The 26,870-nt window shown below is 38.7% G+C and overlaps 3 protein-coding genes across 3 annotated transcripts in view; 2 read left to right on the top strand and 1 right to left on the bottom strand.

The window, feature by feature from the left end:
- PALS1 (protein associated with LIN7 1, MAGUK p55 family member) overlaps positions 1-8,285 on the top strand; it is a 51,864-nt gene extending 43,579 nt beyond the window's left edge. The window contains exons 10-14 of the mRNA XM_052695204.1: positions 325-396; positions 639-806; positions 1,482-1,684; positions 2,411-2,521; positions 5,204-8,285. Coding sequence (XP_052551164.1) covers positions 325-396; positions 639-806; positions 1,482-1,684; positions 2,411-2,521; positions 5,204-5,380 — 731 coding nt within the window. The 3' untranslated portion in view covers positions 5,381-8,285. The remainder of the gene's footprint in view (positions 1-324; positions 397-638; positions 807-1,481; positions 1,685-2,410; positions 2,522-5,203) is intronic.
- A 908-nt stretch (positions 8,286-9,193) lies between these two features.
- On the bottom strand, positions 9,194-16,736 carry ATP6V1D (ATPase H+ transporting V1 subunit D). Its single transcript, XM_052695211.1, has 9 exons — positions 16,595-16,736; positions 14,876-14,993; positions 14,358-14,437; positions 13,020-13,087; positions 12,263-12,307; positions 11,700-11,803; positions 11,198-11,264; positions 10,557-10,635; positions 9,194-9,974 (listed from the first exon to the last, which is right to left on the bottom strand). The coding sequence occupies exons 1-9, from the start codon at positions 16,633-16,635 to the stop codon at positions 9,833-9,835; spliced, it is 744 nt and encodes a 247-aa protein (XP_052551171.1). The 5' UTR covers positions 16,636-16,736; the 3' UTR covers positions 9,194-9,832.
- An 18-nt stretch (positions 16,737-16,754) lies between these two features.
- On the top strand, positions 16,755-26,520 carry EIF2S1 (eukaryotic translation initiation factor 2 subunit alpha). Its single transcript, XM_052695206.1, has 8 exons — positions 16,755-16,893; positions 18,848-19,089; positions 20,019-20,098; positions 20,904-21,055; positions 22,587-22,693; positions 24,564-24,661; positions 25,511-25,654; positions 25,988-26,520. Exons 2-8 carry the CDS (start codon positions 18,849-18,851, stop codon positions 26,111-26,113), a joined length of 948 nt encoding a protein of 315 aa, XP_052551166.1. The 5' UTR covers positions 16,755-16,893; position 18,848; the 3' UTR covers positions 26,114-26,520.
- The last annotated feature ends 350 nt before the right edge of the window (positions 26,521-26,870 follow it).

The raw sequence follows: 26,870 nt of genomic DNA, 5'->3' as shown, positions 1-26,870 counted from the left end.
ATGTAAATGCAGGCCTGAATTTAGTTTCAATCAGTTTAGTTTCAGTTTTAGAATTTAATCTCAATCAGATTATTTTCTTACAGTTATTATGCACAGTGTAGATTAATGTAAGGGAATTTTGAGTGCCTACTTTTTCTTAAAGAAATTTTACTTGTAGCAAGACCCAGTTGAAGCTCCTGCTATGCAGAATTTTGCTTCATGCACTCTACTGGTGTAATAAAATAAACAACCTAGTGTTTTCAGATCTTCAAATCCATATAGTCAGTAAGATACAAAGCGTTTTACCTCATTGGTATGTAATTGTGATGACTTTATTTTGATTAGGAAAACTCTGGTGTGCGAAGAAGAACAAAAAGAAGCGGAAGAAGGTTTTATACAATGCAAATAAAAATGATGGTAAGTAACATCTTTTACATAGTGTGCATTTGTAAGTAACTATAGAAGATTTAATAAATACTCCTGTTTTATTTCCCCAGAAAGCATAAATAAATAATAAAATAAAAAAAACTGTCTTGGCTTACTAGACGAGTCAATCTTTGAGGTTGTAGAGGGGAGCTTCCTGAAACCTTGCTCTGCAGGACAAATGACACGTTCAACAAGCAATAATGCATTGACCTTTTTATTGTTTTTCTTTCAAGATTATGATAATGAAGAAATATTAACTTATGAGGAAATGTCACTGTATCATCAACCAGCAAACAGAAAACGACCTATTGTTCTCATTGGCCCACAGAACTGTGGCCAGAATGAATTGCGGCAGAGACTTATGAATAACGAAGTGGATCGCTTTGCCTCTGCTGTTCCCCGTAAGTTTGATGAGCAGATATGATTGCTTATTCTAAACATTACCTACACCCAAATCCTCTTGTGATTAAAATTGTAATTAGAAATTTAGGGGTTTTGAGGAGGTTACAGTCAGCTCTTTGGTGAGGAACAAATTATGTCTTGTGTGGCAGGCACTAGCCTTTCTAAGTAAATGTAAATCCAGTGTCCCAACATAGTGCTATAGAGGTATTATATGACACGCATATTTTTCAATCTGGATAAAGTCGGATTGAGTTACAGAAGGTTAAAGAAGAAACTGACACATCTAACAAATAATTTTTGGACTAGTTATCCTGCATAAACTTAAACTTACATGGATTTAATACTTTTCCAAACTATTTACATTTCATTGAATTTTACGTAAAATGTCTTTTGTACCCAAAATTAGTATTACAAATAACTAACAGCTTTTTTTCACCTCCAGAATGCAGATGCATGGGTGAAATTTATTCTTAACTGACGATTTTTTTCTTAGATAAATGTAAGAAGACATCTGAATGTAGATTCGGTCTTTGACTGATCCATCTCTCCAGTACTGTTTATTACACGGAATAAAATACAAGTATTTCTTAGCTATTTTAATCAAATGCTGATATTTTCTTTTCACTTGAGTAGGTATGTTTCATTCTGTTTATTTTTTGTGGTTTTGTTTGTAGATACAACTCGGAGCAGGCGGGAAACTGAAGTAGCTGGCAGGGATTACCATTTCGTTTCCCGACAAGCATTTGAGAATGACATAGCTGCAGGGAAGTTTATTGAATATGGAGAATTTGAAAAGAATCTTTATGGTACTAGTATAGACTCCGTGCGGCAAGTGATCAATTCTGGCAAGATATGCCTTTTAAATCTTCACACTCAGGTATGGCAGAAGCTGTTGTCTGCTACGCTTCAATTTTAGCAGCTACTGTGAAAGTCTTGAGAGAGAGATTTTAAGTTGATGGAAACAGACAGACTAATTTTACATGTTTATTCCAACTTATTTTCAGTGGTGTTCAGTGGACTATTTAGTGTTCTGTGTATTTTCAAACAAGGAACAAAAAGGTTGCATTCATAACTTTTGTATCTGTGCTAAGGTTAAAAGGGGTATTAGTTTCCAGATATTTCTCACTAGCTCTACTTTTCTGAATTTAAAAATCAAGATTTTGCTCTAATTTTATGAGCTCTAAGGTGTTAGAAGATGGAGAAGCTTTTGGAAAATTCAGATTGCAGTCAGGTTGTTTTTATGTATGTCTTGATACATGTGTAGCCTGGCAATAAATACTCTGAGCATATAGTGTGTTTGGCATCCTGTATTTTAATCTTCAAAATAGGAAAGGTTAAACTGGAATTTTTTTTTTTAAAGACCTCTCAATTAAAAGTTTCTAATTCCCTAGCGTTTTGAGGAAAATTGCTTCAATTTAGATTACTTGTTTGATTTTGAAGTTCTTGAGCAAAAGTAAATGTTTGGAGTCCATAACTGTGAGAAATATTGGAATATAAATCTTGTAGGAAATGGTGACTGAATTCTGAGTGACAGTAGTAATACCGTTATTGTTAATTGGATGGAAATTTCTTAGGTGTTCAATATTTAATACTTTTTCTACAGTCACTGAAGACACTACGTAATTCTGACTTGAAGCCATATATTATATTTGTTGCACCACCTTCGCAAGAGAGATTACGTGCTTTGTTGGCCAAAGAAGGGAAAAATCCAAAGGTAATATATCTAACGCTTCTTTTGAAGCCATTCTGCTTTTTTACGTATGGTTCTGGAATGCTTTTGGTGAACAAATGCATATGGTTTTTTTTCTTTTTTTTTTTTTTTGAATTGGATGATGGCATGGTATTGACAGTATAGAGGAGGTGGTTAGTCAGAGATCTCTGCTCCAGGCTAGCAAGCAGACTACACTAGCTGAACGTGAGAGATGTGTGACAAGAGAATCCATTTGCCTGGGGCACAGTTAATCCCTGCATTTGGGTACAAAGATGATGTTTAATTTCAAAACTGCAGAAAATATGACTTTGTGTTCAAGGTAATCTGGGAATGATTTTAGGGAGGAATTTTTTTTCTTTTTAGAATTTATCTGGTCTTGGAAAAGCACTTACTTAAAAAATGTATTCTAAACCTCTTCAGATAAAATTATTTCTGTGCTTGATCCTGTACGATTATTTCTCAAGACCTCAGCTTACCCAGTTCAGATCAATTATTTAAATGCAAAGCTAGCATTGACAGAATTGACACCTGCAAATTAAGCCAGGATGTTTGAAAGCTCAGAAGAGGTCCTTATTAATTTATGGGACACACATTGCATCAGCCACAACCACCCTAGGCAACTCTGCAGGTTTTGGGCAGAGTGGCTGGAATGAAGACTGTACGGAAGAAATGAACTTGGGGGGTGTTGGTCAATGTTTGGCTGAACGTGAGCCTGCAGTGTGCCCAGTGGCCAAGAAGGTCAAGGTTATCCCAGCTTGTGTCAGTAGTAGTGTTGCCAGCAGGAACAGGGAAGTGATCATCCCTCTGTTCTCAGTACTGATGAGGCTGCGCCTCAAGTATTGTGTTCAGTTTTGGGCCCCTTACTACAAGAAAGACAGCAAGGTCCTGGAGTGTGACCAGAAAAGGGCAGTGGCGCTGTTGAGGGGTCTGCAACACAAATCTTATGGGAAGTGGCTGAGGGAACTGGAATTGTTTAATCTGGAGAAGAGGAGGCTCAGGAGAAACCTTACTCTCTACAATTACCTGAAAGGAGGTTGTAGTGAAGTGGAGTTCAGCCTCTCATTACATCTCTAGTCATATGGAAAAAGTTGCGCCAGAGGAGATTCAGGTTAAACATTAGGAAAAATTCCTTCTCCAAAAGAGTGGCCAGACACTGGAATGGGTTGCTCAGGGAGGTGGTGGAATCACCATCCCTTGGGGGGAGGCATTGTAAAAACATTAGGTGTTGTACCGAGGGACATGGTTTAGTGGGGAAATATTGGTGATAGGTGGATGGTTGGACTGGATGGTCTTGTAGGTCTTTTCCAACCTTGGCGATTCTGTGATGCTATACGATTGCATTGCTACAGTAATGCAGTTCTGTAACTGGACTCTACTCTGCAGTGGTGAATAGGAAGCGCTTTTCTACCATGGAGTGCTAGTTTAGCATAATGTAGTTTGCACTGAGGAAGAAACAATTGTTCTGCTGTAACTGCATCTATTCATAGGAGTTCCTAAAACAGCTGTGATCAAGAATCACTTCTCACTGAGCTCTGTGTTTTGCTCTCCATCTTTGATTTAAGGGTGTGATGTATTGTAAAATCTAAAAGAGCATTACCGTCCAAGCCTTAAATGGGAAGGTGGTGTTATTTTTGCTTTGCCTGGGTCAAAATTAATCATATTCTGTAAGTAGACGTTTCCTCCTTCATGGTTATCCAATGAGTAAAACCTTATTGTACATAAATATTAAATTTGCCCTTTTTTTTGTTGCAGTAGTCAAAGAATCCTTCAAGGACAAAAAAAAAATACTGTTGTTGGTACTAAATCACACTCCTTTTTTTCAAATTAATTGTGTTGGAGTTGTCTTTCAGATAGATGAAGGCTACTGTGTTAAAACACCTTCCCATTATGTAGTAAAGACTATTTCTTGCATGTGTAACTTGGATTTTCTTAAGAATATGTAAAGCATATAGGAAAGAGAAATCTGTTTCAAAAGCAATTTCAGGACTATCTTTTTAAACATTTTCTGAAAATATACCTGGATATTCTCTTATGAAATACAAAAGATATGTTGCAGAAGAGGAAATGAAACGTTTTTTAGAAATCAAACATAGAGAAATTCTTAAGTAAAACCATCTGTTTCTGCTTCTCCTTAGAATCACTTTTCTACTTGTACAATTTTTCTGCTGTACCATTTAGTTAATTCTATGGTGATCCCATTGATTTCGGTGCGTACCTTTTATGGTGGCTCTCGTAATCTTTTATTGGTGAAAATATTCCAGTGACAGCTGCTGCCTTTGGCTGTTCAGTGTCTGCAGAGATCCATCTTCAGAGGTGTGCAGTTCGGCACCATTGAGCTTTCGCTTTCTGCTGTCTTCTGTTTTTTCTAGAAAGATAGTAGGCTTAGCAGCCAAACTGATTTTTGAGAAACATGTTTGAGGAGCCTCAGTAGGATGTATGTCATAAAAGGAGCAGTGCTGTGTCTTCCTCATGTACTTCAGTCAAGGACTGTCTGTTACGGGATTGCCACTTGTGGCCAATGAGAAATAGTTGCCTTTGGTGTTAAAATGTGCGGTAGTTCATTGGTGTCAAAAATTTAGCAATACAATTAAAAATCCATGCATAAGGCCTGAGTTGTTACTTTCCCTTTTCTTTTTATGGGAGGGGCTTACACACATACAATAACTCCCTGTTCTTTATTTGCAGCCAGAAGAGTTGAGAGAAATCATAGAGAAGACAAGGGAGATGGAACAGAACAATGGTCACTACTTTGATACAGCAATTGTGAATTCTGATCTTGATAAGGCTTATCAAGAGTTACTTCGGTTAATAAACAAACTTGACACAGAACCCCAGTGGGTACCCTCTACCTGGCTACGATGAAAGAGAATAATTCCAGGGGACAAATGGGCTTCAGTTGAGTAATCATTCTAAGATCATGTGTAGGTCTGCCCAGTTAGTGAGTAATAAATGTCTGAGCTCTGGACCTCATTGGCTGCATCCTTTATAAGTGAAATTAGGTATTATTGGAAAAAAGAAAAAAAAAAAAAAAACCATAAAAAAAAAGTCAGCTTGAGAGCTGATTTAACTGTTCTAGAGGTTGTCCAAATTTTTTTTTTCTATGGTCTAGAAATGGAGACCTTGTCCGTACTAAATTCTAAAGCTTTAGATTTTTCTAGCAACAACTTTTATACGTACATTCTCTTTTTTCTACCTAGTCACCCTTAGGAAAGCAAAGATTTTAAGTGTGTGTATTTGTATATACAGTCCACATTGTCACATAGTTATAAATATGAATGTTATTTAACGCTTAACTTAATGACTTCATGGGACATGGCGGTCGTTCAGGAGTGTAATTCTACAGATCGTTGGGCAGAGAAATAATCTACATGTGAAAGATGTGATTAATGAGAAATCTGTCCTTTTCCAAAAATTGAAGAACAAAGATGCTACTCTGGTCTGGAGCTACCTGGTGAGGCTTGATTTTATATTCTAATTCTAAAAAACATTCCACTTTCTAATAGCACTGTAATTGGAAAATGTGTATAATGTAAATATTTCAATCCTTGTGTCATCTTAGGCAGGCTTTTTAATTCTGGGTTGACTGCACATTAATTTTAGGTTCAATTAAAGATGAATTATATTGATCTTTTAGATGTGATATTTTTATGGAATTTTCCTTGAAACAGTGGCTGATTGGAGCTGCTGTTTTCTGCAGATCTGAAGAGATATTTAGGAAGGCAGAGATTATATTTTTATGAAAAATATGTAGTTATAAAACATTGCTTGGAAGTCAGCTGAAGTTCTCACGTTTTATAACAGAATACTGGCTAAAATAGGCTGATGTGCTGAACATTGGAAGATAAGTGGGTTTTGTAATCTCTGTGAATGGCTCATTTTGTGGCTGTTGCTCTAACAGATAACTAACTGGAATTAAAACAGCTGAAGGTAGCTATTGTGTTATAAACAAGTATTGTAATTCACTAGCCAATATATTGTCCTGCATTTGCTCACTACTGCAGTAAAAATGGGTGAAACACTGGTAACTGACTGAGAAGTTGCAACAAGATGGAACTTACTAAACAAATAACTTGAAATGAGTGAATAGAAGGCAAAGTCTGTATCCTAGTGTGTGCTCTGCGAAACAGATCAGATCACCTCTACATCTTCAAATCTGAGCTGTGACAGTTAACTACAACAGCTGTGTCTGCAGTGGGGGGAATTCTATTGCTAAAGCTAACTGAAGATTACTATCTGGGCTGTTTGAGTTTAGGGTAGCACAGCCCTTGAATGTGAATATCTCTTAATGTTAGCCGTGGTGTTCATTACTTCCTCCAGGTAAAACACGAGTTATGTCGGTTTGTTGTTCACTCCTGTCTAATGCAGAAGGATTTAACAAGTAGTTGATTTTTTTTCCATACTGTCTTGCATATATTCAAGTTCTAATGGAACAAACTCATACCTGTAGCTGAACAGAGACCTCCAAGTATATGGGGAATATAAAGAAATTATAAAATAACATTTCTATTTAGTGAACTAACATTTTGGATTGAAAAATTAGAGTGTGCTCCTCTCCTGCCTGCTACAAAGCAAAATTATTTGCTGGTTTAATATTTAGGGCTGAGAAGCAATTAAAGGGGTAAGTAGTGACCCTTCAGGAAAAAAGAAAGCTGGGGGCAGGGGGTGGGTGAGAGGATTAGAAATTCCATGTTAGGAAAAAAAAATATGAAGTGTTCTAGATATTGATGTAAGAGTAAGGTACTCAAATTGATAGCTTTTTTTGCCTCACGCTGCAGGCATGTTTTCAGTTTAATCCATAGTTCAAAAACTACAATGTTCAGGTGTATTGAATGTTTCATAGGTGATAAAGTACTCGTACCAACTCTACCCTTTTTAAGAAGATTGTAGATATATTAGGCTCTTTGGTATTGACTGTGTCACTGTGGGACAAGAAGATGAAAAGCTGTAAAATTTGTTACTTAAGAGTAACTTAGCTACAGAGATACTGTCCAAATTCCTGCAGCCACAATCAGCTTGAGATGGTTGCTGAAGCCCCCTTATGTATTCAGTGTGATAGCCTGAGTCAGTCTCAGTAATTGCTGTTAATGTCTTTGATGTTTTTCTCCCCAGTTTCTCTGAAATGTTGTACAGAGGCTGCTTGTAAAGCAATAAGTTCTTGAATGTAGACTTAAAGAATGTTGAGGTTCAGCTCTACTCTCTTAATTCCCAAGGCACACAGTACTGATATCCATATAACGAGGTGCTATGATATTTATAACCAGTGTTAGCTGTCCTGCTAAAGGGCTTTAGCACCACTAAGAAATGTACTTGGCTGTCCCATCCTGCCATCAGTTTGGATCTGGAACTACCTGGTTTAAGAAATTAGTCTGCCTTTTTTTACTATTTTTAACGCAGATTGTGTTTATTCCCTTGAGAGTAAAAGAGAATATGCAAACTTCATTGGTGAAACACTTTATCATGGGCCTTGTAGTGAGCTGTATCAGACCAAAATGAAGGTAATCTGCATTTTTATCAGTCCAGATTTAATTAAAAGTAAACATTAGTTGAATTGTGTAAAATATTTGAATGTAATTACATGTTACTTCTTAAAATGTAGGGTGGGGGTTTAATGCCTTAATTAAGGTAACTTTATTCAGACCTGTGGTTAGCCCCACATTGTACTTTTATATGTGTATCTGCACTCTGTATTTTGAGACATCATGAACTGCACACTAATGTAAAAATGTAAAATATTTCTAGACTTAAAATAAATCACTGTACAATTTTATTATTGTAGTGAATCTTGGGAATTGTCTCACTGCTGTTTTCCTGAATGTGTGAAAGATGGCCTAGAAGATTATATCTTTACTTCCTTCACTAGGATAAATGGTGTTGGAATGGAACAAAATACATTCTTAGGTCTACAGATTCTCTCTGCAGTCTTACTCTATTTACTTATAGCTGCTGCCTCATTTATTTTAATCACTACTTCATTTCTGGTAAATTCAAAGGCTTCATCAGTCATCACAATTCGTCACAAGCTTTAGGTATCCATTAGCTGCCTTGATGGGATACATTTTCACAGGGACATGCCTGTCGCCTTGTTTGTAAGCCACGGAATTTCATGTATCAGAATGCAGTGAGTTCCAGAATAAAATTTTCTTTGCTGATTTTTGGATCAGCGTCCACTTTACACCAACTTGAACCCCTCTTCAGCTGAATTCTATTCCAGGTAAGGTAATAAACTGCTATATGATAAATTGCCATCTGTAGGAGAAATGACACTGTTACAAAGTGTAAAAAGGAGCAAAAAATGGCTGTTCAAACAGCATGTACAGCCTTTTCAATGCTACCAGTAGGGGGCTTGGAGGAAATATGGGTTATTTGGCAATAGAAGTGGTTACCCAGGATATTGAGAAGGCTGAGGTATTAGTGACTGACAGTGCACTGGCACAGGCTACCTGGAGAAGCTGTGGGTGCCCATCCCTGGAGGCATTCAAGGGAAAGTTGGATGGGGCTCTGAGCAACCTAATCTGTGGTGGGTGGCAGCTTTGCCCACAGCAGGAGAGATGGAACTTGGATGGTCTTTAATGTCCCTTCTGACCCAAGCTGTTCTGTGTTTCCATTAAATCAGTGTGACAGTTTCCAAGCTTTTCAGACAATGGTCTTTTAGAATCAGGAGCCAGGCGTAACATATTCAACAGTTAGAACTTTTACTCGTTTCTAGTACAGACAGTATACAAGTTGGCAGAATCTCTAATTAGAACCATAAATGTTTTAGGCCAGTGGTAACAATCGTGCAACAGAAATAAATCACACAAGACTATGGATTTCATCAACAGGTTAGAAAACCAGAGCTGCCTACACTTACATTTTACTTCACTTGTGCCAGTACCTGCTTTAAGCAACTTTGACATTAATTCACGTTCTAGAAGTAGTAAACAGTGCGTGCATCTCCTTAAATAACATTTCCCACTGCTTGTAGTAGTGAAGGAAGCAATTAAAAAGGAATCTGACTAGGCAAATCCAGAGCCGTCTTCTACAAAGAACAGTTGTGGACAGCCATTCCTATTACGTGAAGAAGCAGGCTGAACACGTAACAGAAGGCCTTCCTGATATTAAAGCACCTTATTAATCTCTCCTTTTCTTCCAAATGCTGTATTTGAGTTCCCAGGTTTCTAATCTCCCAGGAGAAATCCACAGTCTGGTCAACTCAGGCTTAGACACCAAACTGAGAAGCCATATAAATATGATTGAGGCAATGTCCCAAATTATACAGTAAATGGGCATTCTGTATTTTGGGTCCCCTGCTCCAAATACAACAACTGCATCAGGTTACTCAAAGAGAAGGTCTTCATCTTTCTCTTCTGCTAAGAGATTGGCTGGTTCACGTTCCCCACCAGCAGCCCTCCTCAGCTCCCGTTCTTTCTCGGATTTTTCTTTCAGTACCTTTTTCTTTTCCTGGATCTTCTTTAACCTGTGAAAAGAAATGTGGCAGATCTGTGAAAGCAATATGATGTTTCCATAAAACAGACCAACAACAAAGATGCCATACATGTTGGCTATGATAAAGCTGCTTGGAAAAGTTCACCAGGAAATTGTCACTAGATGCTGCCCTTAAACAACGTTCATCATCTCTGCAGATTTACTTATTTAACCAAATTCTAAATGACATTCTTGACCATAAGCAAGTGTATTATACTACTCTGCTCTTCTTGAATGAAGGCAAATTACATTTGTTTCATTTCAATTTTGACATCTTTTTCCCAGAACGCTAGCTTCTGTGGCAGAGGTGTCCTCAAAGCAGAAGAACTCAGAGTACTGTATTCCATCATTCCCACGGGAAGAAAGATGAAGACAGCTGTGTACAACCCAGTGGTAGAGCTACATATGAAACTGTGACAAGTAATTGCAGCTCTTCAGTTGCCCAGCTCTGGAAACTCAGTGCACAGTAAGAATAGTGTTCTTTGCCTCATTTCTTGAATAATTTTCTGCTGTCCACCCTGAGGTACAGTTTATTTGTGAAAAAGAACACTCTGGTCTTGTTTTACATAGTTACCTGTAGAATTCCTCTCGCTCTCTTTCATCCAGTTCTGTGATGATATAGGAAAGAGTGCGCTCGATCCTGGGAATAATCACTAAACAAATATAAATCAGGAAGTTGATGGACCACTGCTACATTACCTGGGAAGTTACCATAATGCAGTGCACAGAGGTTTATTTAAAGTTATTCTAGTAATTCTTCAAGGCTCTCTGGATGCCCACTCTGCCACCCCATCCAAATATAATAAACACGCTGCCACGTTTCTACTGAAAACCACCACCAAAATGTTGTAAGTTATGCTAGGAAATACTACAGAAGTAGTTATTAAAACATCTTAAGACAGAGACAATCCCCTCTTTTGTTTCTAGTGTACATACTTAAAGTAGCAAATCACGTGTCAGTGGCAGACACACCAGAATACGTTTCTGTAATCTTTGCTCTGCAGGTTGTTGGTACAACTTCCTAAAACTTATCACCCCCTATACTCCAGCCCCTTTGCAGTATGTGTTATAGTAATTGTACTCAGGAGTTCTTAAACTGGTTTCAAATCATACTAACAGGCAATCAGTCAAAAGAAGAGTAGCTTCCAGGACTCAGCTCCCCACCTTGCACAGAGAGACAAAAGCACTGTGCATCCCAAAAGGAAAAATACTCACCGTGTTCAATTGCATTCACACGTCTATTTGTTATTTTAATGGCTTCGTCCAAAGTAACAAAGGATGTCTGATGGAATGGGAACAAATAACAAGATAAATTCAGCATTTCCATCTATTCTACACACAAAACCAAACCTTGCTTGGAAGCCAAAGCTGCTCATTTTATAGACTACATTTTTGATAGAAGCAGAATTGTTTCTAGAAATGTTGATGCTCTTACTGTTTATTACCAGATTATATCTGAACCCTGAACTCTAGCAGCTTCAGCTACAAACTACACTCCAACCACTTCCTCAGAATTTCTTCTTAGTGCTCTAGAATGTGAAGAGGTGATATTGTAACTGTGTTTAGTGGCTGAAAAAGGGTTGAAATTTGTTTAAAAGCACTGGGACTAAAAGCCTATAATACAGCTGAAAGTAATGAGCTTACAGTCCATTGAGACTATACTTTCAGTTCAGAACTGAGAAATCGGAGACCCCCCACACTTCTTTCTCCCATCAACCTGTAAGGAGGCCAGTTCCACAAGCAGCTCCACAGCTTTGGCATAGTTCCTCTTCAGCTTAGCTAGCTGTTCTCCACCTCTGGCCAAGCCAGTCAGCTCATAGCCTGAGAAAAAAAACAACATAAAGTTTGTTGCTAATGCTAGCATGGTTTATTCTTACTAGATAAAAAGTAGTATCTGCACTTTACAAACTAGAGGGATGCAGACAGCTCAGACAGTGGCAAGATAAAGCCTTTGCCTTCTAAGAAATCTATTTTCATAATGGTTTGTGCTACTACAAATCACTGTTGTCTATATCCACTCTTAAGATCTGCCAGTTCAAAAACAGTAAATAAGGCTTCTCCTCATCTGAAAAACTCACTGATTTAGTAAACTAAAATCCACTACAGCCCATATTTAATCCCTTAATGTTAGAGAAACAGTACAAACAGCAAAATGTGAAGAAAAGAAATAGTCTTGTGCCCATGATGTAAGCTGACTTATCAGCAAGGCATGACAAGTATTCTCCTATTAGCACAGAACGGCTATGAGTACACAAAAGGCAGAACAGGTTTTCTACTTACTGTCTCCTCCTTCCTGATAATGCTCAAAAACCGGCAAGGTTACCCCTGGCAAGAAAGAACACAGATTTGTGTAAAGGGAAATAAAGGCTAATATATTTTTTTTCTTTTTAAGTACAGCACATTTGTAGTCAATGTGCTTTTAACACGTTCTGTAAGCTCAGAAGCTTTGTTTCCAAAATCTTCCTATATAGTTTGAAAAAATTAAATTATGCCAATTTTGCTATTTTAATATGGAATTTCAGCATTATGCTGAGATAACGGATCAGACGTGTGAAAAATTCAGATTATTCCATTTCATTTAATATTCAATTTTATATTACTATTTTGTACTTAGAGAATCACAGAGTCATAGGGGTAGGAAGATATCTATTTTCCTTTATTCCTTAATCATTCAATCTTGATTATTTTTTCTTGTTTTATTCAAAAACAATTACAGATATGTAATGTTCTGAAATGTATTTAATCTTGATACTTTATTTCCTGATTTATTTTCAGTAATGGTAGTTTATGACAATTATGCTCTGTTTGAAGATCTAAAATTTAGGACTGCAGTTTACGTACATTCATTTCATCTTATGAGAGGCTAAACATTAAAATTTATCTCCTGTAAATCTTAGCAAATTGTAAGTGTTCCTACTGTTAGATGAATAAGAGAAACAAAGAACAGATGGTGTTTGGAGACGTTCTTACATATTTCAGAAAGTGCTCCCACAGCTCCCCTGGAAGTTGAAATGTCTATTGTCTACAAAAGAGTCACCTGCTACATTGTCTTTCTTAGCTCTGATCTTGACTTGAGCTTTGTTCACATTCTGGATCACGGTGGTACTGTAAAGAAGAAAAGATGTATCTTAACCAGGAACACCGAAGTGGTCCATTACTTCATCATTATATCCAAAGAGAAGCAGTTATCAGATAACACTGTTATCTGCAGCTAATGGCTTTCCTACAATGTTTGGCAACAAAAGCAGCAGTCTTCACAAAATGTAACTCTGGAAATGTCTTAGACCAAGTACACAAAGCATTTCTAAAAACTAGCAAGTTATCTGGTGAATGACACTAAAATATCTTAAAAACGTTTAATCTTAATCAACTTGAGATTTTCTTCCCACTGAAAACAATTTCAAGGCTTAAATGCAGACCAAGACCACACCGCTGTTCATTTTTACAAGTTCATATTTATTTGTTCCTTCAGAACAGTATTAAGTTTATCCATTAACTCTTACTGTGTTAACGACCTTGAGCTGGTACAGCAGTTCATCCTGAAGGATTCTGAAGCATCTCATATTCATCCAAGAACAGGTTATCGTACCAGCTCTTCCACTGGAGTACAATTTACTTACTGGGTGGAATCTGACTATTGTTTACAGCTAAACACTATACCTGGTTAAGACAGGAAACTGCACCATATCCAAATGAAAGGGCAAAAATGCCTTTTGCCCTCCAGCAGCACACAGGTTACTACTGTGTCTGAACACTGAGCTCTTCCCCATAAATTGGTGGCACCAGCAGCTGAATCATTAACAGTTCCCCAACTTTATTCCACAAGACCGACGTATGCTTAGATGAATTACATAAACAGCCTAGTTGGAATTGTAATTTATTAAAATACAATTAAAAGGTTAGTTTCTCCTGTCACAAATAGCCCTCACTAGCCCTAGTGAGATGAGTGGTCATGAAACAAGAGGCTAAAACAATTAGTAGAACCCCTGAATGTCTTAGTGGGAGAAAACATCACATTTTAGATCCCGACCTCAAGTCCACAACAAAAACCAAGATAATGTGTAATCCAATACTCTGCTAAACATTCTTGTTTACCTGTGTTCTAGATTCTAAACAGAAAAATCCACCTCCTTCTCAAATCAAGAATTTGCACATAAATTCTCTTAATTTTTCAGCTCGCTTTTCTTACATGTTTTCATCACACAAACGATCGCTCTCTTGCAGTTGTCTCTCACTTTAATGGAATTCACTTGTCATGTCCCACTATGTCTGCTGTCTTTTTTTTCCTTGTTAAAAGTTCATTTAAGAAATTTCTTATTTCCAAAAGAGAAATCAACAATCAAAAAAGGATGCCCATAAGATCAGCAATCCTTACCTGAAATCTCCTGCTGTAAACTTTGCCTCGGCAAGTGAAAAGGCAGCTTCTCTCATCACCTCACCCATCAGCAACTTAGTCTGTTTGTTTTTTTTTAAAAGAGACATCAAATACAAGGTATATATTCTTTTTCAAAGAAGACAAGAAAACAATAGGAAATATAAGAAAGAAGGAAAGAGAAAGTACTCTATCTGAAGTTTACTCTCAACTTGCTAATTAGAATTTTCAGTAAATGACTGGTAAAAAAATGAAATACAATTAAAACCCATCCAATATGGTAGAAAGTAACAAGATCTATTAAGTTCTACTGAAATCTTCTAAATTTATACACTGCTGCAGACAGGAAAGCAGAGTTATGCTCCCCTATCCTCAATAGTATCCCTTACAAATAACGGATTATCCACAATGTTGTCCTACGTTCTGGTTTATCTAATGAACTTAGAAGAATGAGAATGCACAACTGACAACCCGATTTCAAATCAAGTGAGCCTAAGAGAGAAAAATTCTAATTTGCCTACCTCAATAATTTTCTTAAGGATCTGCCTGAATCGGAGTGTCAAAGCGTCAGACTTCTTCTTCAAGAGGTTGCGACCTGTTTGAGCTCCCTTCAAACGAGCCTTCATGATGGTCTGAGCCCTGTTACAGAAAAAGAAATAAAAATGCCCTGCCTCAGCCAAAGGCATTTAAGGGAAAAAAAAACTTATGTCCATGTCAGAAAATGTTGTATGACTAATTATGAAGCAATGGAGAAACATCAGCATGGTACAACAGGAAACAATTTCAATTTATTTATTTCCAGTAGCAAACTTCCAAGTTTCTGGTGCAAAACTATGAACTGAAGAAGCATCTAAATCTCTCTTCCCTTTCAGCTGTGGAGGATATTTAATTTGAAGAATCTTTTTGACTTAACTAAAATCTCAGTCACTATATTTACGCTAACTTAAGCTACTGCTTTGTTTATGGAGCTATAATGCACAAAGGACAACATTCAGGTCTGTAAAACTTTTTCCTCTCTGAAAAAATAAGCACAGTTACGATTCTGTCTACACAGTGAACACAGTCACTTCTCCACTCCACTGGCTTGATATGAGAATAACTCCATTGAAGTTTACAAGAAGCACACACACTTTCTGAATGTCCATGAGAAAAACAAAGTCCAAGAACAAAAAAAAGCAACTCAATGTTTCCAACAAACATGCCCCTGTTATCACCTTGAGCTACCTTCACACTCTGCTCACCACCTGCCAGGGACTGGCTCCCTTTCTGGTTCAAGCAAGACCTCACAGGCTGAGAGAGCATTAAGAAGTCATGTTTACCATTTAGGAGGCTGAGCAGCTTCTGTATGCAATCATAGCCAGCACAGTAGAGATCATGCCAGCAGCACAAAACAAATAAACCTTGTACAATTCTGTTCTGTCAGTTAATAAAAAATTTTTTTGTGCAGGCAGGCCACCTGTAGTTTTAACATCCTAACTTACACTCCTATCAACTATCAGCCAGTTATTGATCAATTACCTCACTGAAACAGATTTGGTAAATGATAAATCCTTGTGCAGCACTGCCTTCCCACCCCATTAATGGGGCAGCACGCAAAACAGATACCTTTTAAAAGAGACTGAGGTGCCTCGTCCTCAGACACATAAATTGAATGAAAGGAGCCAGAGAGCAGCTGACTTGGTAGGTGCTATCATTTACTTCTGATTTGAGGTTCAAAAGAGAACCATGCAGCACATTAATCTTTCCATATAAACTGTTACCTCACATCTAACAGTCAGTTTTAAGCACTTGTGTTCACTGCAATGCCAGCTGCTGTGCTGAGCCCCGTCAGGAGACACCTGACCGCATGACACACCGTCTGCTGCTCTCTGGGAAGCTACGGGAAATCTGACTGCACGCTGCGCTTCCCTTTTTGTTCTTTTTTTTCTAAAAGCTTTACGGCCAGCCTGTTGTACAACGGTATCGGCGTCCTCTGTGGAACAGCAAAGGGCAGCGGCTGTTTGAGTCGTGCGCTCTCCCCGACACGCACTCTTATTTCGTACATGGAGCCCCGTGCAGCCGCAGGTCTGTCTGTGCGCGCTGACGGCTGGCTTCGAGCCGCCCGAGGACCCCGCAGCCTCCGGCCGCTTCGAGACGCGTTTACGCAAGAAGCGACTCCGGAGCTCTCCCTCCCAACCCAGCGCCTCGGTCCGCGGGCGGCTGCTCGCTCCTCAGCCTGCCCGCGGCCGGCCGACACTCACATCCGCGACGGGAAGATCTCGATGCGGTCCTTGCCCGACATGGTGGCGGCGACGGCCGAACGGGCCCGGTCCCGCTGTCACCTCCGCGGTCGCCGGTCACGTGACGCGGCGCTACGCCCGCCCCGCCCCGCTGCGGAGGGAGGAGTTTCCCAGGGGGCGCCGCGATGCGAGGCGGGACGGCGCACGCGCAGTGGGGTTGGCGGCTGGGCGCACGCCGAGGCGGCAGCGGGGGCAGAGCGGGAGGCAGGGTCGCGAGCGCGGAGCTCAGAGCGCGGAGCGGGACCCTCGGCCGTCGCCAGGTAACAGCCGCTCTGCCGGCGCCGCGCGGCCTCTGCTCGCGCCCTACGACCGGACCGCGCCGGCTCGGGAGGGGTGCGGTGTGGCCGAGGCCGGGCCCTGCCACTTGGGCGCTGACGGGGCGAGAGGAACCGGCGGCGCCCCGCGTGGCCCGGCCTGGTGGCTGTGGGTTCCCCAGGCGTCTCCCATCGCCGCGTTGCCGGACGTGAGCCCTTCCGCCTCCCCGCGGCTTTTGCCGGCGGCCGCGTCGGCCACGCTGCGGCCGAGGGAGGAGGCCGGCCAGAAGTCGGTCTTGTTTCGCCGGCTCCTGCTCCAGCCTGTGCGGCCGGGCGGGGTTGCAGCTTAGCTTCAGCGTTTCTAGCGGCGTGGGAAGATCGTAGAGTCATAGAATCATAGAATCATCGAGTGGTTCGGGACCTTTACGATCACGATCACCTTGTTCCAATCCCCTGCTATAGGCAGAGACGCCTCCCTCTGGACCAGGATGCTCAAGGCCCGTCCAGCCTGGCCTTGAAAGCCTCCAGGGAGGGGAGAGCGTTTCCAGCATACGGGGCCGAGCGCTGGTGCTGGTGTCTGAGGAGAGAAACGAACGCACAGCGATCTGTCTTTGGTCTGTTTTTGCTTACTGCGTTTGATGGGCTAGAGAAGTGAACTGTAAAACATTGGGGTTTAAGCTTAGTGGTGTTTTTTTCTCAGGTCTCAGATTAGGTGGAGTTACATGAAAGCTCCAGCATTTCTGTAGCTTCTCTGCTAGATTGCCTCCCCTTTCTGTACATTAAAAAAAAAAACAAACAAACAAACAATGAAGTCTTCTGTATTATGTGGCTGTCTTTTATGTAGCGCTTGGCATTATCATTCTAAAGTTCTGGAGCAGTGCTGCGACATGCTGATGTAACATACCTGGAGGAAGTGTGTGTTTGACTCAGCCTTGTGAGCTCCTGCTTCTAAAGCATTCTTAAATTTCTGGATTAAACTTTCAGGCGTAGACAAAAGGAGTGAGGCTAACTCTGGTTAGCAGAGATGGGCATTGCTGCCCTCATCAGGGAAATGAAGCAGGTTAAGCATTGGTTTTTATTGCTATGTGGTTAAGAAACGTTAATGTGTGCTTTTTTTTTTTAAGTATAGTGAAGGAATTCTGCTTTGTTTATCAACTTAGGTTTTTTCCTCCTGGTTATCTATATGTTAGGTTTTCTTTTGTGTTTCTTTTTTTCTTTTTAATCATTTTTAAAGCCTGTTCTGTTTAGTGCTTCATTCACATCAGGCTACTACTTCTACCTTCTGTTCTAATTCTTTCCTTTATTTCTTCAGAAAGCTGACAGATGCCCTCAGGAGTAGTTCCTGCAAGATTGTTACAGCCATCTTGCTGAGTTTAGAAAACCATCTTCTAGTGTCTCTTCCCTCTCAGTAGAGGAGAAACTTTGCTCTACCTCTTACTTTCATAGCCTTTCACATGCTGTCTAACAGTATTTATAGAAATACCTGTTAGCACTGTGGGTTTCTTCTCTCCCATGTCCTCCTGTTGCTGATGCCTGTTTTCCAACTTTAATTTTATCTTATGAACTGGATAAACGTAAGAGTGCAGTGCCTTCTTTTCACCACTTGAAGTCGCTTCTGTATCGGACTGCAACATGGATAATAAAATCTGGGTAGCAAACTTCTACTTTCTTGAAGTATATATCTTATATATATATCTTGAAGTATATATTTTATATATATATCTTGAATAGAAAAAGAAAGTTAGAAAAAGGTTTTGCTCATTTTAAAATATCAATTAATCTATAGCTTATTTGTTAAAACCAAACTATATGCTACATACGCCTTATGCTAGTTTGCTCTTTCTAGTGTTAGTGTTCCTCTCTATCCTTGTTGGTCTCTGCTGCTTTTTAACACTTACACAGGAGAAGGCAGTGATGTACTCTGAAATGTCATCCTTGTTTCTTTCTGTTCACATTCCAGAATGCCAGCACTAAGCTGTAGGTTCTACCAGCATAAGTTTCCAGAGGTGGAAGATGTAGTGATGGTCAATGTTCGATCCATTGCTGAAATGGGTGCTTACGTCAGCCTGCTAGAATACAACAACATCGAAGGCATGATCCTTCTCAGTGAGCTGTCCAGAAGACGTATTCGTTCCATAAACAAACTCATCCGCATCGGAAGGAACGAATGTGTCGTGGTCATAAGAGTTGACAAAGAGAAAGGTACTTGGGGATACTCTGGGCTATACCAGGATTGAATTCAAAAAGAGAAGTGCGGACAAACTGGGCTGCTTAAGTATGAGTAGTTTTGCCAGGAGTTCTTTGTGTGAGGCACTTAAGCTGAGTAGACCATCATCCTTGCCATCTGATGTTTATGACCATTTTTCCCTTTGGTAATTGGGTTAATGAAGGTCAGTCACGTCACCAAAGATTTGCTTAAATGGGTACTCGCCAGCTCAGTGTTTGGTCAACAAACTGTGGTGGAGTTTCTTTTTGATATCCGTGCAGATTTTAAGTCCTGACTGAAAAGAGAAAGGTCATCTAACATTGTAGTAGAATGTAATGCTTGCAGTCTGTCCTGTGCCGCAATAAGTGTCTTGAATCTTGCCTATAAAATAGATCATATGTATGTAATTATTACATGCATTCTATAGAAAGTCACAAATTGAGATTGTGTGGACTCTTTCTATGCTCTGAATATTTGAATCTTTGACTTCAAAGGGTTTTTTTATATATATATTTTCTGTTTAGGGCATGTTTTTTGGACTTGGTTCTTTGCATACTAGTGTGGTTTTTACCAAACCTGTGTTCAGTGACAGAGAAAGGGGATCACACATTGATGAAATACGAGGCAAATTTTTTTGAGTTGTGAGAGAAAATTATTCTTAAGGCATGAGCCTACAGGAATACAGTAGAATAGTTTCTCTGTTGTAAGCACTTACAGTTGGAAGAATAAGTTGATACCTTAATTTGGATTATGACTTGGTCAAAATCATTAAGCTTCAGTTTGGTTACTTTCTTTAGCAACTAATAGGGATAGCGCAGGCAGTGCGCAAGTCTTGAGCCAGGGCACTTGTTACACCTTTCACATGAAGCAATTACACTTGGTTTGTGCAGTGTCTGACAATTCCAAAATGGTTCTTCCCCGGTAGGTTATATTGACCTGTCAAAAAGAAGAGTTTCTCCAGAGGAGGCAATCAAATGCGAAGACAAATTCACAAAATCAAAGACTGTAAGTTGCTTTTCTATGTTCTGGCACTGTATGTTGCTGTCTTCTTTCCTGAATGATGAAAGTATTTAGACGTAACATAGCATAAGAAATAAAGTCCTATTCTCATTTATTAGGCATACTCTGATTGTCATTTCCCGTGTAATATATAACCAGTCTGCCTGAGTGCTATGGAAAACTGATTGTTAGGTAATTAATAGATCAAGTGAGGTGACAGTTGAAAATCTGTATTAAAAGGATGGTACTGAAATGCTAGACATCCAGAAGCATATCCTACTTTAATGCATCAGGCAAATTTTATTGGAGAAGGATGCAGATAGTTTAAGGCGTTGCATCTCACTCTTACTGCTCTGTGGTCATAGGTTTCTGAAAGGAATGCTTATTGTTATTTATTAATTTGATTCTGATTTTTTTTAATGTACAAATATACTGAGTCTTTAACAACCTGATAATACTTCATCTGTCAGTTTCTGTGGGATAATTATTTTGACTTTGTAATTGCACAGCAGAAGTTTAGATTAATAAAGTGGTTTTGATGTTTTGTGGGCATGTAGAACTCCGTAATTAATTGTTAAATATAGGGAAAGAGTATTTTGCAACATCATGCAGTATTTAGAGTCCAAACACTGAATCACTGATATTTTTTACAGTGTTTTTATCAACTATTTGGGGTCTGGGTTGTCATCTGCAGAACTCAGGTTTATGCTGCACAAACTGAGTAGGAGTTGGTCGTTATGTGAGAGTGGATAAGTGAGAGGGAGGGTGATTTCATTTTGGGGATTTTTTTAACATCCCTTTCGTGTTCAAGGTGTACAGCATTCTTCGCCACGTTGCTGAGGTGTTGGAGTACACGAAGGATGAGCAGCTTGAGAGTCTGTTCCAGAGGACTGCCTGGGTATTTGATGACAAGTACAAAAGACCGGGATACGGTGCTTATGATGCATTCAAGCATGCAGTCTCGTAAGAATGTTTTTTCTGTCTTTAGAGATTTATTTCATAATGACAAGGAATTATTTTCTGGAATAGATACATCTTTATTTTTTTAAAGGGTCAATCAGTTGAGAAGAATGTACTGCTTGAGTACACTTATTGATTTTTGATCTCAGTCTTCCAGTTGCTTAGTGCAGTTATCTCTCTCACTACTTTGTTCAAGTTTCCAATGCTCTTGAGAAAGAAGACTCTAGTTGTTTTCTTTTTTATCTCTTTGAAAATCCAATTTTGCTTAAGTTACTCTTCTAAAAGCAGTAACAGAATTTGATATGGATGAATATTGAGGCACTCACTGAAGAATGTTTTTAAGAGAAACATTATTACAAACACTGAGGAGATTTATATGGCAGATGAGCCTGTGATGTTTCTAGTAGAAGCAACAGCACTAATACTGGTTTCTCTGTCAGAATTTATCTGTTCTTAGACTGCATCAGGTGTTCTTGTCATATATAGTTCTATCTGAAGAGATTTCAGCTCGCTGCTCTTTTGTTCATCACCGGCTGAACTTTTCCTTTATAAATGCAACAGATTGGTTTGTTAGTTCCTTGCACACCCAAACTGAAAGAGTGAAAAGAGGATGAGTTTAGAGATGGAATTACAAACAGGAGAGTTGGAAACAGTGATTCTAAGGGAGTATGCACCAAGATTGCTTGTTGTTGATATTTTTTATTTGTGATACTTTAATTTACTTTCAGAATGAAGTTATTTAGTTTCTCTCTAAAGATTCTGTAATAAAATTGGCAACAAAATAAATTTTTCAATAAGCACTTCCAGTGCTTATATCAGTGTAACACTAGATGGCAGTGATAAGATGGTAGAAAATCATATTGAGTCAAAGCAGAGCATTTGGCAGTATTTTTCATTAGCTTAAAATCATTTTTTCTTCTTTTAGATAAAACAGCTATAGGCCTTAGAGGAGCTGCTTTTTTATTTTCTAATTTCAGAGATATTTGGGATAAAATTAATATGGCAGTAAAGAGAAATGACAGCTTGTGAAAAAAATTTTATCCTTTTTCTAGCTGTGAATGTAGCCAGCAGATAGATCTGCCTGTGATCCAGTTACTGTTAAAAATTATTAAATATGTTACTTTGTAGAAAGATGGGAATCTTTCTTTTGTTTAAAAACTCAAAAACCTCAGGTTCATTGTGAGTTTATCTTCACATTAGAGGAAACATAAATGGCAAGCAGTTAGATGTGTTTCTCATTCCGTATATAGTGTACAAGGCAGAAGACGTTACTGTTTTTTTGGTTGTTTCATTTCTTAGACAGAGGAAAGAAGCAGATTGAGTAAACTGTCTGCTTTAAGTGCTTCCATTATAAAATACACTGTAAACAATTTATTTTCTTCCAGTATTTCAGCGTAAATAAGAAGTTTGTGTGTTCTGTTTGCTAATAGATCCACATGATTCTGTGTAAGAATATTGAAATAACGTCAGAGGTTCATGTTGTGTCATATCTCACTTCAGTACAACTCCTGTACTGTTTCTTGTCTTGGCTCAGAGATCCTGCCATCCTGGATAGCCTAGATCTCACAGAGGAAGAGAGGCGTGTACTGATTGACAATATCAACAGACGTCTGACTCCTCAAGCAGTGAAAATCCGAGCTGGTGAGTTCTTTCCAGATCGTTACTGAATAGATTTTTGACGCTGGAAGTAGGCTGTATCTTGTAAACTATAAACTCATTTCAGACTAGTGGCTCGTGGTGCTGAATTTTGAGAGAAGCTGATCTTTTAGAATTAAGCTGTGTTCATTGAGAAGTGATAGCAGAATGTCTGTATGGATCCTGACTCAAAGTCCAAGCTGGTTTGGCTTTCCCACTGCTCCCACTCTGCACATGCAGATTCCTTGGGACACAAAGTAGTTCTAGTATATGCTATCATGTTGCACTGGCACACCAAATACTTCAATATCTTTTTATGGATTCAGTAATAACTATATTTTTTCTCATTATTGAAAGTGTTGAATTCTTTTGTTCCCTGTTAGGGTGGTTGATCTCTGTCAGCATGGCTAGGTCAAATGTCCTGTCCAATTATCCATAAACAGAGACTATTAGGTCTGACTTTGTTCCAGTTGTATTTCTTGTTGGTTGAGTGCAAACCACTCAGCTGGGCATGTTAGTTTAAGCCAAGCCTGTGTGTAATATATTCATAAAGTCTGAGCATCTTTGTCTCAGAAGCTCAGTGTTGGTGCAGAACAAGTATGCAGCTCCAGTCTACTTAAGAAGATGCTGTACAACTGTAGATCTGGCTATACAGCTAACCAGGCAGCTTAAAAGCATATTTGCCATTAAAGATGTAGTCAGTGAGCAGTGTTGTTTTTTTAACTGCATTCAGAAATTGTTTTTGCTCTGCAAGTGTACACTGAAGAGCAGTAACACTTACTGATTGCTGTGGAGGGAAGAAAAGATATTCCATATCCATGTGACAGTCAAGCTAAAGAGAGGAGGACAGAAAACAAAATCATGAAAATTCTACCTATTATTTTAGATCACCAAGAGTGAACAGAAACTTCAACTATGTGAGTAGGATTTGATTGCCATGAAGAATGGAATTGCTAACATAAACAACACTTGATTTAGCTTTGAAAATAAAGTGCATTTGAAGGGCATGTTCACATACTTTCTTCATCTTGCCTGTTTTGTTCTGATGGTCTAAGTTTATTTGTAATTCAAGCGTACAAATTTCCTGTTGGCTTACAGTCTCATCCTGAGGCTGGCTGGGGTGTTTTCCTGGGAGTATGTTTGGGATAGCTGAAAATTAGGGTGTTACTTTCAGTCACCTAATCTCAGGAGGGAGATTAGCTCCTCTGTAGAAGTAACCTCTTGCACCATTGCTACATAGATTTAAAAAAGAAAAACAAAAATCTTTTAAAACTAATTAGGAAATTATAGGTGTGACCACACAAGCCTAGGCCTTCGTTTCATTTCCAAATGTTTAGAAAAAGCTATTATTTTTAACTGTATCTTAATATGACTTATCTTCAAAATAGTAAGGCACCTCTGTGTTTGTAAGGTGATGTGTTATTGTAGCTGTTGACAGGCTTCTGTGAATTTGTGGCTGTGCACTTTCTCGAGTTTTTATTTTCCTGGTAGATCTTTCGTTTTCTTCAGTATCTGTTCCTTGATCTCTCCATGTTAAATGTATCACTGTTCTTGAAGAACAATTAAATGCATCACTATTATCCTGTTGAATTTATTGGGCAGGGAGTGAGTGAATATGGGTGCATAATTTCGTATCTAGGATTTTCAAAGCACAATGTAAAATGTTCTAATCTAAAGGATTTAAGACATCTACCTCAACTTACAAGCCAAGAAGTTGAAACATTTCCTCTACTTTGGAAGATACTGAAGGTATTGTTGTGAATAAACATTGGTTGCTAAGAAACTTCGTTAAAGCTCAGGTTAAAAAAAAAGTTCTAAGTTTCTACAGCTTCTGATAACTTTAAAGTTTTTTTTAATTGCTATTAATCTGTCCTAGATATCGAGGTTGCATGTTATGGTTATGAAGGCATAGATGCAGTGAAAGAAGCTCTGAGAGCAGGATTGAACTGTTCCACAGAGAACATGCCCATTAAAGTAAGTGTCTGTCTTAACCATGAAATCCAAAGCAAAGTTTTCAGTACTGTGCAGTTGCCACAGTCACGTAGCTGAGGGAAGCCGTGTCCTTGCTTCCTAGTTCTCCTGTCTAGCACATGCACAAGACTTCCTTTCTGCTGTGTGATCCCAGTTGTTCCTGTGACTGTGCTGTGGCTTTTCAAGTTCATTCCAAGTTCAAGATGCTGTTTTTATTCTCTTCAATTAATTAATGTCTACTATTTGCATACTACATACTTACTGTTCCTTTATATAGCCTTATAGCAGGCAGGGAGCAAAAAACTTTCTTTTCAGAAATAAGACTTTGTAAGAAAAGGAATATTTTGTCCACATGTGTTTGGTAGAAGGACTGCTCGTACCTAGGTATAAACTTTCCACTCCAAACACTGTAGGTTATTCAGTGTGTTACTACTGAGTGTTTTGAAAAATCTTACAAGTGCTTGAAAATATTTTCTTACAATGATTTTTTTTATAACAAAAGAAGCAATGTACTCATCCAGTTGTCTTCATAAAAAAAAGAAAGCAAAAAACAAAGAACACCTAATGGTTGTCACAATCTTCTAATCGAAAAATCAGTGGTAGACTGCTTTAATGGTGTGGGAGTTGGTATTCTCAATGTTATTTGTCTGAATGAGCATAATATGTAGGAATAATTGGTTTTTGTACTAGGAATTAGACAGTCTGTGTGGTTTTTTGTGTGTGCTATTTTTTTCCAAGTTACACATGCTTTCAGAAACAGCTTTTCTAATGAGAAAACATTTATTTTCTTCTACTGAGCGTGTTTTACTGTTGTTTATTTGGTTTTCTTTTCCTCCCTATGATGTGCAACAGATCAATCTGATAGCTCCTCCTCGATATGTGATGACTACTACAACACTGGAGAGAACTGAAGGACTCTCTGTTCTGAATCAAGCCATGGCTGTCATTAAAGAGAAAATTGAGGAGAAGAGAGGAGTCTTCAACGTGCAGATGGAGGTGAGAACACTTTGCATTCTAGAATGTAACTGATTTACTGCATAATATTTTGCAAGTAGAGTAAGATCCGTAGCACTAGGAGGAGTTTGAGCAAAAGGCATTAGGGAACTTGGAAGAAAAAATGAAGCATAAAGTTCAGTATTCCTGAAATAATGGAATGACCAGAAATTCTATGCTTCTTCTGTTCTATTAAACAATCTCTGGATACACATTTTATTTCTTGATCTAGGATCAGAACCACCAACCATAAATTTCTTTTCCTTCTCAATCTGCAGACAGTGCTTTTTAATTGTTTTTCCTGTGTGTTTTTTTTGTTGCTGTTGTTTTTTTCAGCCTAAAGTTGTTACTGACACAGATGAAACTGAGCTTGCAAGGCAGTTGGAAAGACTGGAGAGGGAAAATGCTGAAGTGGACGGAGATGATGATGCTGAGGAAATGGAAGCAAAAACCGAAGATTAAATACTCTGGGATATTTAGAAGAGAAAGCATATGAAAAATTGGAGACCCCATTGCAAACACTCTGGACTAAATGTTTCCAGTATTGAAAGCTTCAAATGCAAATACTTGAAGTATGTTACTGGTTTTAAAAGACCAATAAAGCATCTCCTACGTAACATTTGATGCAGCAACTTACAAATTGAATCCTTCAAAAGAAAGGTGCCAAGTCATATTCCAGACACAAATCTCACGACCAGAGGGAGGCTGCAGCTCCATGTTTAACACTTACATACATAACAATTCCAGACTGGTGATTGCAGCTCAGTTAATGATGTCTTCTATAAGCACGAAAACCACACAGGTTTAACAGTTCTATACAGGATGCGTTTGAGAAATATCCAATAAAGTTCTGGGCTATGTAACCTGAAGCTTCTTTTTTTTTTTCTTTATCTTTTGTTAAATTGCCTGGAGAGCTATCATCAGTTGGTGATTCCACTGTAACAATGAAAAGGGAATGCTGAAAAGGGCTTCCTTATATAAAATCAAAGGCAAGAAGTAGTGGAATCGTGTTTTGTTTTGTTTTTTACAGGTTTGTTGATGTCGATTTCTTTAGCGGAGTATTTTTCTTCTGCGTTTAGGTACTCAGATCTTACAGCTTCAGTAAGTATAGTTGATAACAGAAATATAGTTACTTTGTTCCTGTATGTGAATATAGCAGGAGCTTTAAGGAGTTTATTCATACTTCAAAATAGTTAGTGCTGTATTCTGAGCTAACTGT

This window comes from Tympanuchus pallidicinctus, unplaced genomic scaffold, assembly GCF_026119805.1.
Source record: "Tympanuchus pallidicinctus isolate F22 unplaced genomic scaffold, pur_lepc_1.0 scaffold3, whole genome shotgun sequence".
Classification (NCBI taxonomy): domain Eukaryota; kingdom Metazoa; phylum Chordata; class Aves; order Galliformes; family Phasianidae; genus Tympanuchus; species Tympanuchus pallidicinctus.
This window is presented reverse-complemented; position numbering and strand designations above follow the sequence as displayed.

What these genes read in the sequence shown, in the direction of transcription:
- ATP6V1D (XM_052695211.1), bottom strand. Translation starts at nt 16,635, where the DNA reads ATGTCGGGCAAGGACCGCATCGAGATCTTCCCGTCGCGGAT. An exon ending in GAGATCTTCCCGTCGCGGAT is followed by an intron (nt 14,994 to 16,594) that starts GTGAGTGTCGGC and finishes TTTCTGTAACAG; the next exon opens with GGCTCAGACCATCATGAAGG. An exon ending in GAGCGAGAGGAATTCTACAG is followed by an intron (nt 9,975 to 10,556) that starts GTAACTATGTAA and finishes TTCTTTTCACAG; the next exon opens with GTTAAAGAAGATCCAGGAAA.
- EIF2S1 (XM_052695206.1), top strand. Translation starts at nt 18,849, where the DNA reads ATGCCAGCACTAAGCTGTAGGTTCTACCAGCATAAGTTTCCAGAGGTG. An exon ending in AAGAGTTGACAAAGAGAAAG is followed by an intron (nt 19,090 to 20,018) that starts GTACTTGGGGAT and finishes CTTCCCCGGTAG; the next exon opens with GTTATATTGACCTGTCAAAA. An exon ending in TCTTCAACGTGCAGATGGAG is followed by an intron (nt 25,655 to 25,987) that starts GTGAGAACACTT and finishes TGTTTTTTTCAG; the next exon opens with CCTAAAGTTGTTACTGACAC.